We start from the raw sequence: 11,747 nt of genomic DNA on the forward strand, positions 1-11,747 counted from the left end.
TATAATGGTTGTGCATATCGCCATCTACCGGTTACAAAACAAAAATCGCGTGGTGCCAGTAGGGGTGGGCGATACCGGTTTTTTTCTTTTTTTGCGCCGATACCGATAGCAATAACGATACTGTTTTTTGAAAACCATGATTATTGATAGTAAATAGACTACAACGGACTGGATTTCTATTTTTGTGTATTTTTTAAAAATATTATTCAGACAAATTGCATTATTCACAGCTGTAGAACTGTAAGGACATCCCCCAAATGCAATGCATATAAATGAATAAAAGAATGCTGACGTTTCTTCTCTTGCAGTTTGTTTTGTCTTTGACAGATTGACTCACAAAAGTTCAGCAATCACATGATGTATGACCAAGAGACAGAGCGATGACTTCTGTTTGTACAATGTTGTATGATAAACAGAGACACAGCAGCAGAAGAGATAGTTCTGATTCAAGTTAAGTCATATTAAATTCAATTGTTAAAGAAAAATGCTATTTTTTTACTAAAATATTGTTTACATGTTTACATGCTTTTTTGCACCTTCGACTTTGTTATATTATACTACACTGTTTACATGCTGTCTTCTGCACATCTTGACTGCTGCTGTATTTTTGCACTACATTGTGTTCTTATATTCACTCCCGGGTATAGTTTTTACAGTTCACAGCACTGTATAACCAAGTATACAGTAGGTTTACTGGCCGACACTATCTTGGTTTTGTGTCTTGCCTTGTCTTGTGTTGTCTGTCTGTCTGTACTGTACTGTTTTTTGTCTGCGGTGTTTGCACTAGGTTGCACTTGATGCACTTTATGTAGCATGTGTTGTGTTGTAGCTTTATGGTATTGTTTAGTGTAGCACCAGGGTTCCGGAGGAACGTTGTCTCGTTTTTACTGTGTACTGTGTACAACTGTGTATAGTAGAAATGACAATAAAAGCCTCTTGACTTGACTTGACTTGACTTGACTTGACTTGAGAATCAGTTCTCTTCATACAACACCAGTCTTAAAGTATCAGTGCTTTAGGACCAATCCAGACATCCCCAGATGCCAGCATTTGACGGGATGCATCTCAGGCAGTTATTAATTGTCATTAATGTCATTCATTATTTTACCAAAATAAAGCCAAAATGAATAAGCCATGTGTGAAACATTATGCACACTATAATTAATTAGCTTGAAGAGCCACTTTTATTAGCAATAACTTGAAGTGATTGTGTTCTGTATGACTTCTTCCATCTTTCACATCATTGCAAAGGAATTTTGGCTCTATCTAGTTCATAGAGAATTTTGTTTATGCACCACATAAAGGCCATTTGTTTATGCACCGCTCTCTCAAGGTCCTGTCACAGCATTTCAGTCGAGTTGAGGTCTAGACTTTGACTGGGCAAATTTAAAAGTTTGATTCTGCTCTTTTTCAGTCATTCTATTGTAGATTTGCTGGTGTACTTAAAAACATTGTCCTGTTTCATAAAAAAATATCAGCCAAGCTTTAGCTGTCAGACAAATAAACTAACATTTCACTTTAGTCTCACTTTGCAAACCGAAGTTGTGCTGCCATGTGCTTTTTAGGGAAAAGAGGCATTCTCCTGGCCACCTTTTCAGTCAAACCTGTTCAGTCTTTTTTTAATTGTACTTTATTTTTAATTGTTGTTGTTTTGTTTTTTGGGGTTTTTTTTTTTGCAATTTTGCTGAGAATGGTCTGACCTTAGGCTTAATTTGCTTAGACTTCCACCATGAACCATGAATTACATTCCTCACTCTAGAATGATGACTTGAGTTGTGTGGAAATGGTCTTATAACCCTTCCTAGATTGAGGGGCAGCAACAGTTGCTTTTCTATCGTCATTGCTGATGTCCTTCCTGCTTGGTGTTAACACAAGTCTCTTTACATGTATTATTATTATTATTATTATTATTATTATTATTATTATTATTTCTAATAAAAAAAATAACTATAACACATGTCTTAATGGTCTCATGTTTTTTCTTTCTGATTGATGTTTCCCTTGTTTGCTATGTGCATTTTTAATGTAATGCTGTTATCTTTGAAAAGCAAAAAAATCAGTAAGATTTAATATATTATATTATTAAGACTAAAATAAAACACACACTGCATGTAAAAGTATATTAACTACTCTATAAACTACCACATGAGATTCTACACGAGAAACTAGAATAATAAATAAATAAATATATATATATATATATATATATATATATATATATATATATATATATATATATATATATATATATATATATATATATATTTGCTGTTCTGACTTATTGTTCAATGTTTTTAAGAGTGGAATATCAATGCCTGTTTGTTGTTTAAAGGTTTTTAAACTGAAAGGAAAAAACAAAACAACAACAACACCCCCCGAACATCCTGTCTTTCCTGCTCCTGCAAATATACTTCCGGGTTCAGGTCTCATGCGGAATGAGCTACAGTAGGAACTCCAGCAGTAACGTGAGTATGCAGGAGTGCATTGTAAATTGTTAGATTGTACATTCTACATGGTAAGATGTTAGATTTATTATGCGTAGTTGTAATATTTTAACTAGCGATTAAATTGACGTAAGATCATGTGACCGTAACAATGGTTGTAGTTTTTAAAAGGACACGTTACTCACTGGGAGCTGACAATAATCCTCTTAAATAATCTAAAAGCAGTGAATGTACCTCACCTGTAAAGAGAAGATCTTAATGAGAACCCACATTTTTATTGCACTTTATTTGACTTTTATTATTTATTTAAGAATTGTGCCTTTATTATGTAATAGGTATTTAGTTCTTTACGTTTTACATAAAATCCACCTGCATGACCTTAAGAGCTTAGATCACTTCTATAATAAAATTCATTAATAAATGTAGAATGTAGAAATGTGGAATGTAGGCATTATACATTTTTAATGCACAACATGGAGCTAAAGGACCTCCAACGTGCACTGATTGTGAAGTAGGTTGTATGTTTGAAAGTAAGATCCACATCAGGGGCGTAGATTACACTGGGGACAAATTCGTCCCCCTCACTTTTTTAGTGGAGAGTGTGTGTGTGTGTGTGTGTTCACGACATGTTGAGGTTTTAATGGAGCAATGTATATAAATGCAGATTGATTTAAAGTTTAAAGAGACAAGATAGTCTATACATGACGTTCACGTATCCATGGCAATCAGTCACTCACTTGTCACGTCATCATCACGCGCCCTAGTACTGTAGCTCGAGTCGCATCCGCGATCCAACATTCGGTTGCGATGAGCTCAAAGCAGCAAAAACCGCTTCACTCCTTTTTTACAAAAAAGTCAAGCAGTGTAAGTTGCATATGCATCTTATTGTATAATTGATATCGGGTCTTGACATGTTTGTCAGTTGAGTTCAATACATATTTTCTTTCAATAGTTTGTTTTGATTTACTTGTTTTATTCCTGAAACATAGACTGTAGAATAGAACAAAATGAAGTATTATTTAAATGTGCAAGTATCCATTACTGTGTGCCACGTACTGTGCAATAACAAAATACAATTTGAAATACGTAAACAATATACTCTTAATACCATTATAAGAACATGTTTGTACTTTATACTCAAAAAGGTACACATTACTACCTTAAAGTACCAATGTGTACCTTAATGTACAACTATATATTTTTGGGATAAATAAGGCACAAAGATGTCCTTTTAAGGGTCCTGTCCCAGTGGCAAGCTGTTGTCTTTCTTTCTTTCTTTCTTTCTTTCTTTCTTTCTTTCTTTCTTTCTTTCTTTCTTTCTTTCTTTCTGTTTTATAATCATTTTAATCATAAAGCATATAAAGCTGATTAAAAAAAAAACCTGTCAATTACACAAGGGTAAAATGAAAAAAACAAACAGGTAACACTAGACATTTCGTCCCCCCCACTTTTGAAATGATGGCTACGCCCCTGATTCACATGAATGCCAGGACCAAAGGTTTCTTAGCAGAGCTTTGCCCAGAGGATCACACTGCATCTGCAAGGTTGCCTTCTTATCATAGTGCACCCTGGTGCCATCTCGTACCCAGGAAAGCGATGCACGTGCACTCAGCCATCCACCTGCTGTAAGGAAAACATGATTCATTAACAGCAAACTGTGATGCAGTGTGTTTTGATACCATTTTTTGTTGTAACCAGCACAAAAAAATATTTTGCGATTTATGCTAACACATCAGTGAGCTTTGGGTCATCAGTTGTCCTTCCTTGGACTACAAAACAGTAACCACTTCATACTGGTAAGAAGATCTGCGGTTTTGGAGAAGCTCTGACTACAATTTAGCCTTGTCAGTGTCACTCAGATCCTTATGCTTGCCTATTTTTCTTGCCAGCAACACATCAACATCTGAATGAACCGTTCACACAATGCTTAAAATATCCCACCCCTTGATGGGTGCCATTATAACAAGACAATTATTATTATTTTCTCCACCTGTCTGTGTTTATTTAAAATGTTCATGGATATTTATGTAGAATTTCAGTATTTGCACTTTGTTTCATATTGAATTGAATATATTGCTTATAAAAATAAGCGTATGATGTTAGAATGCTTATCCAGCCTCTCTGTCCAGAGCTTAAACAGTTCAAGTTCATTATACACATTTTTCACTTTGGGTTTTGTTCTTCTAAGACTAAAAGCAAGGCTTGTTATTTTTGGCAGGATGACTTCATTTAGCTGGAATAGGAAGATCGGGGAGAAGGTTTCTAAGGCAGCAGTGCAGCAGTTCGAGTCACAGTCGGTAAAGGTGGAGGATCACGTGGAGCTGGAAGAAGTTGATTGGCTGCATGCAATCAAACGCAGGCGAGAGATACTGCTGGATGACTGTACTACCAAGAGTAAGAGACTAAAGGATGAGGGAGAACAGCTGGCTGAGCAAAGCAGGTATGTTATTCTAATGCAACTGCTTTAACTGAGTTAATTACCCAAATATAAAATAAAATAATAGTTTTTTTTGGATATATGAATGTAAATTAAATTCAGATTTGCACAAATACTTAATAAATATTTTTGTAGAGGTATGCTCTTTTCTTTCATGCAGATGACCAGATATTATTTGGATAATTGATCATGTTTTAACCTGGTAGAGACATTCTACCTGTGTCTCAGTGTTGTTGGTTTTTTTAAACACTTCAAATTTACCAGTGATTTTTTTTTTTAGCCACCATGTTTGTATACATACAGTACCTTGTTTCTAAAGTTAGAAGTAAAGTCCACCTTTTTTATTTTTGGTGATTGTCCTATCTCTTCTTTGTCAATGCAAGTGTATCCATTAGACTCCTATTAGTGCAACAGAAATTTCAGTTTCAGTACTCTGCTATCTAAAGATAACACAGACAATGCTTGTCTACTTTGAGACAATGTCTGTTGTGAAAAGCGCTATAGAAATAAAGATAAAAAATGTAAATGCAAAATCACACAAAAAATCCCTTATGTACATACATATTTATACAAAATAAACTATTGTAACTGCAAGGAACAATCTTTTGTCTTTCCTGAGAGATTATTGATCAAACTATGCAGTAGCTGATGCTGAATGTTTAATTTCAAATCTAGTGTGGCAAAGTGCATATTATGTCTAAGACACATTTAATGAGGTAATAAGGATATCTTCAGTTTGTAGAAGTGTGACTATACTTAATCTGAATATTAGCATTAAATTAAGCGTATGACCACTGAATGGACACGTCGCTGTTTTAGGCAGGTCCTGCAGATTATACAGAATAATTATTATAATATTAGAGTCTACTATAATTAATACATTCTATTAGTTCTATAAACAACACGCACTTTAGAGATGTAGGAGATTTAATATTTTGCAGTTCTAGTCAGATCGAAGGTACTGTTTGTACAGAGAGTATGATGTAATTTTATGTTGATTAGGTTACTGAAACAAACCTTCTGAGTATTTCTACATTTTTAAACACTACAATTCTGTTTTATTTGTATAGCATTTTTAACAATGGACATTGTCCCAAAGCAGCTTTATAGATCACAAATGTATATTTTACATGTGTAAATCAGCGAGGACAAATTACTTTAGTCCTTAACTCTGTGTTCTGTTATGCAGCTCTGTTGTGTTATGTAGCTTTATGTTGTTCTGGAGGAACATTGTCTCATTTTACTGTGTACTGCGTCAGCTATATATTTAAAATGGCGATAAAAGCTTCTTGACTTGACTTGAGGCACAGTCACAGTCTGCCACATTACAGTAGTTTTAGCTTGTTGGTCCCAGGCCCCTGTCCTGGATTGTCACAATTACATAAGTTTGTTCTGAGACTATAAGGGATACTGCAGGAAATGAAAACGGCATGTTTCAGAGTGGCATGTAAACAGCCATGTCCTAACAGGTAGGTTCAGGCCAGACTAGGTCTCCATCCAAAACTCCTAGAGAGAACAGGATTTATACAAACGAGACACACCAGTATATTATTTTTGGTTTTGTGAGTTGTATTTGCATACAATGTCTTGGCCCTATACACATGTTGTAGTTTAGAGTTGATTATCATTTCCCCACCCAACACGCCATGTGGTGATGAAGTTCAGAAATAAACTGATGAAAATATGGTTTCCTCTAGACATTGGGAAGCAGTGAGGAAATGGGATGAGGCCATTCAGCTGACTCCAGAAGAAGCTGTCCTATATGAGATGAAATCACAGGTAGGATTCAGTTTCAAACACATTCTTTCAATATTTAGTTTGTTTAGCTGAGGTCAGGATTAAGATAAAGAGCTTGCAGTTTGTTTTGGGGTGTCAGTGGAAATCTTTCAAACAGCTGCATAATAGTACAAACAGCTACTCCTTCATTCTGTCTTTCTTTTTTATTGCCGTGTGTCATTAAAATGCGTGAGCAAGAATTCAAACAAACTAAAGTTGTAAGATGCATAAAATCGAATCACTTTGCAAGCACTATAATTATATGATTATATAAATAAAATATGAAATTTGCAGCTACAGATTTGCGAGACATGATCTTTTTATCATTTGACCTGTGGTACTCAAGGTGCTGACCATTCTTCAGGAGGTCTTTCCTGCAGTGCAGTCAGCAGAGATGGCAGTCAAACTTCGCCCTACGTGGTGGGAGGCATGGCAGACTTTAGGCCGTGCCCAATTAAACCTGGGTGAGATAGAGCTGGTAAGTAAAGAAAAAAACACGACAATCTGTTTTCTATTACAGTGAATCTATTGTGATCCATGCAAGTATTATTTGAAACACAATGTCATAAAGGATGGAAGCACTCTCTTAAAAAAAATGAACGAGAAGCTTTTGGAAGGTCGTGCATGTGCTACATGAAACTTTTCTGCCATTCTGTTGTATTCTCCAGCCTTTACAATTTAGCCTAATATCTCAAGCACTGTGAAGCATTGAGACTTACTGTTTTCCCCTGAACCCAACGACTTGTTTAGAACTGCATCTGTTCACTCAGAATTTGTGCTTTGAACATTATGAGCAAAATTCTGTTGAAAATTAATCTTAGGCTTTTCTTCTGTTGTCAAAATTTGGTGTCAAATAGCTCAGGTAGGCTTTTCCCCACAATAACTGTAAATGGAAGTTAAATATTTATAAACACTATAGCCATCAACTGGCAAACAATGTAAAAAGTATTTTAATTAATTCATGAATAAATAATTTAATCAGTTACACCTCATTTACATGTACTCGAGTGAAACTTTACAGGCCCCAGAGATATGCTGAGTTGTGGGCGTGGTCATAAAAAAATTAAATTCTGATTCTTAGGAACTAGACATGTACTAGACTAGTATTGAAATTGCACAGAAACATTTTTCAACTTTGCTATAACAACTGTGAAGACTTATAAACTCTCAATTCCATCTCAATTCTGGATCTCAATTCCAGTCCTCTTTTTTTTTTTTTTTTTTTTTTTGATAAACAGTTGATAACAAAAACATTGTGAAAGCTGTAAGGAAAATACCCCAAAACATATCAGTGACATCACCAACAACCTCTATGAGGCAGGTGTGAATGTTTCACCATTCACCATTTGAAGAAGACTTTGAGAAAGAAATATAGACACAATGCCACAATCTATTTGAATAGAGGTTTGTGTATTTCTATTACGTAAGCTAGATGTACTACATTTTTAAAAGCAAACACCCTTAAATCCCAAACACATATAATTAGAGTTGTGTGTACCAGTAAATTTTCATTTAACTTTATTATTTTATTCATTAAATTTTTAATGTATTTTTATTCATCTTTGCACTCAGTTAACACTGTGCTGAGCTTTTGACGTTTGAAAACAAAAGTTTTCAATATTCTTTACTCTATTAAACTGCTGAAGAGATACAAGAGATAAAGAAGAATGTCACTGTGAGTGTAGAGTGTTGTCAGTGAAATGGTATAAATAGCTCTCCTGACTAACATTATGCATCATTTCTTTATATAGAGTGCCTGTCAAATTGTTTTTGAGACCTTTTTTTATATGTAACAAACTAGAAAAAAGGGCAAAAACATAGAGTTAGACAAGAAATGAGTGGGTAAAATTTCTGTGGACAGATGAGTCCAAATTTGACATTTGTGGCTCAAACAGAAGAACTTAATCAAAAGACAGGACAGGAGAGATGATGTTACCTTACTGCTTCACACCCACAGTCAAACATGGAGGTGGAAGCTTAATCTTTGGGGTTGTTTTGGAGCAGGAAAGTTTGGTGACTTATTCCAGGTGAAAGGAATAATGAACCAACATGGCTACCATTACATACGTCAACACCATGCAGTTCCATATGGACTGCGGCTAATTACAACCAACTTCATCCCACAACAAGACAGTGACAAATCATATATTCAGAAGCATAGCAAAGTATTTTAACTCAATGTTTGGAGAAATTAACTAACCGGATGCCAAGAGTGTGTAAAGCTGTTATTCATGCTAGGGGACATTTTCCAATGAAAATAAAGTTTAACATCTGACCATTTATAATTTTTTGGTCATGGTACATTTTTTTGTCTCTCAAAAATGGTTATTGCCTAGGTGTTTCCAAACATTTGCCAGGGAACTGTATGAACTCCTGGTCTTTGCCATTGTTGACCAATTATGAATCGGCTCAGTCTTTAACAAATGTTTTGATCATTTCATACACATCTTTAAACAATTTATACTTCATTATGCTCACATCTTAATTAAGATAAAGGTTATGAGGGAGTCTTACTTCTATCATGTGCCTACAATGTTAAAACACCAATGTGATCACAACTTTGTTTGCACAAAGTTACCTTCAACTGAACGTACGTCTTTTCATACGAAGGAGTGTCAGCTATACGTTTGTTTTTCTTTCAGGCTATACGCTCTTTCCAGGTGGCACTGCACCTGCACCCAATAGAGCGCATGCTGTGGGAGGAAGATTTAAGATGGGCTCTGCATCTGCGGGAAGAGAAACGTGCTGTGCAGCAGGAAACCGCACAACATCTTAGTGAGGAAATCCCAGAGCTGCAACAAGATTATGAAGACTTTGAGAGTGATGAGGTCATAGCTGCATGCACAGCCATAGCAGAGCGGCAGAAAAGAGGTGAAGAGTTCAAGAAGAATGTTATTGTGGATGTAAAAAGTGTTGCCAATGAAAGTGAGGTCAGGAAATCTGACTCAAATGCTTTGGTTAAAGCAAAAATCATATGAGGTCACATTAAATTATGTTTAATATTTTGAGAATGATGCACTTTATCTTGGGAGTAAATGAGTGTACAGACTGGATCAATAGTCTGAAAGGTCTGTGACTTGGAGCTCAGTTAAACAGCTCATATTCACAAAGCTGTCCCTAAAAACATGTCATGTTTGGTTCACTTCCTGTAATTTTGCTATTTGCTAATAACTTTGCTACTGCGTCTTGGACTATTTTAGCTCGCACCTCGGTGCAATTGCTACGCTCTCACCTGCTCAAATGAACTATATCATGTGGAAAAATGCAGCAGGGTTCAATTTAAACAAACTAAATACTGCATTGCTAACATCAGCTCTTCTTACCTTTATTAGGCATGTTTATTATACACGCACACACACACACACACACACACACACACACACACACACACACACACACACACACACACACATTTAGTCTTTATCTCACAGAGGATCATTTGTATCATAAAACCAAAAAATAAAACAAAAAATGGATAGACAAAATTACTTTTAGAATTTCACTGTTTCACTGATCAGAATAATTTTATCTCAAAATCCCTAATAAAAACTAAATATTGTAATGATGAAACATGCTAGCTAAATTAGTCATTGAACTGTGTAGATTAGGTAGCTACTGTACCTGCACTGCTAGCATTAACTAAATCTATCAGCTGGCTGACACTTGTCTTGGCAGGTGTTTTACACAACTTGATTATAAACCTTAGTTTTAATTAGGTCATAACTAATGCTGTGTTTGAAACTAGACGTATTTTACATTGATCAGGCATAACATTATGACATTATAACATTATGACCTGTCTGTGAATAACACTGATTATCTCCATCATGGCACCTAGTTAGTAAGTGGGAAATATTAGGCGGCAAGTGAACATTTTGTCCTCAAAGTTGATGTGTTAGAAGCAGGAAAAATGGGCAGTCATAAGGATTTGAGCGAATTTGACAAGGGACAAATTGTGATGGCTGGACGACTGGGACAGGGCATCTCCAAAACTGCGGCTCTTGTGGGATGTTCCCGCTCTGCAGTGGTCAGTATGTAATGTATCAAAAGTAGTTCAAGGAAGGAACAGTGATGAACCGGCTATATGTATACTGGATAAGAAAATATGGTAACAGGCTATGTGTGGCAGTTATATGTTCACATGACTGACATACATTTGGTGTTGCATACCATGTTGAATTGATTTTTCAAACAATTAATAGCTCAGAATGTAAATGTTTGGTTCAAGATCTTGGTTTCACATGTGAAGACCTTATTTGTTGTTAAACTGAAATGTAAACCAGATTGTTGTCCCTGGGAGAAAAAAAATGCCAATTCTTTTAAAATCATGGCACAAGCTTTGGGTATAGCCAACAATTTAAAATGTCTTGGAATAAAAAAAAAAAATTCGGTCTACTTACAACCAAACATTGAACAAGTTGGGCAAAAAAATCACTGCAGTTGATAACAAAAACATTGTGAAAATGTTAGAAAATAACCCAAAAACAGGTAAAAATATTACAATCCACAAGAATATTTCAAGTATTGTGAGTAATATGAATAGGCCATGCCACAATATGCATCCTAGTTTGGAACACAAAGTAATACATAGATACATACAACAAAAGTTTTAGCAAAAGTGTGGAGAAAGAAATGATCTGTTTATAATGCAAACTTATAAGCACATGGAGATTTCAGGGAATTTGAAAGAGAAAAAAATGTCTATCATTTTGATAATAACTCCTGACTTGCTTTTACTTTGTGTTGCTGCCATGTTATTGCCTGATAAAATAAATGCATTAATGTGCAGGAAAGTGTGAATGTGACATGATCAAAATAAACAAAATAAGCAATACAAGCTAATGTGCATTTCTACATCTGTGCTTGTATTGAATGGATATCTTATATAATGGATATAATCATAATCCCATTTTTCTCCAAAGCTTGTGCCATGACTATGAACTGATGTGAAGTGAATGGAAGAGAACAACCAATCAATCAATAAACTAAAAATGCATTTAAACGAAATCATTTAATGCGTTTTTGTTCTACTTTAGTTTTCTACAGTGATGATAGGCTCTTAATGCTTAGTATCTGTCCACTGTAACTAT

At 35.2% G+C, this 11,747-nt stretch overlaps 1 protein-coding gene across 3 annotated transcripts; it reads left to right on the forward strand.

Moving 5' to 3' along the window:
- The first annotated feature begins 2,360 nt into the window (after positions 1 to 2,360).
- On the forward strand, positions 2,361 to 11,664 carry ttc33 (tetratricopeptide repeat domain 33). Of its 3 annotated transcripts, XM_046838916.1 has the most exons (6): positions 3,217 to 3,308; positions 3,935 to 4,069; positions 4,663 to 4,884; positions 6,579 to 6,660; positions 7,004 to 7,135; positions 9,300 to 11,664. In XM_046838916.1, exons 2-6 carry the CDS (start codon positions 4,041 to 4,043, stop codon positions 9,633 to 9,635), a joined length of 801 nt encoding a protein of 266 aa, XP_046694872.1. In that variant the 5' UTR covers positions 3,217 to 3,308; positions 3,935 to 4,040; the 3' UTR covers positions 9,636 to 11,664. The 3 variants fall into 3 exon arrangements, with proteins under 3 accessions (XP_046694873.1, XP_046694874.1, XP_046694872.1); XM_046838917.1 differs by lacking the exons at positions 3,217 to 3,308; positions 3,935 to 4,069 and adding an exon at positions 2,361 to 2,465; XM_046838918.1 differs by lacking the exon at positions 3,935 to 4,069 and having other exon boundaries at positions 3,185 to 3,308.
- Positions 11,665 to 11,747: the final 83 nt, after the last annotated feature.

The sequence above is a fragment of the Silurus meridionalis genome, chromosome 25, assembly GCF_014805685.1.
Source record: "Silurus meridionalis isolate SWU-2019-XX chromosome 25, ASM1480568v1, whole genome shotgun sequence".
Classification (NCBI taxonomy): domain Eukaryota; kingdom Metazoa; phylum Chordata; class Actinopteri; order Siluriformes; family Siluridae; genus Silurus; species Silurus meridionalis.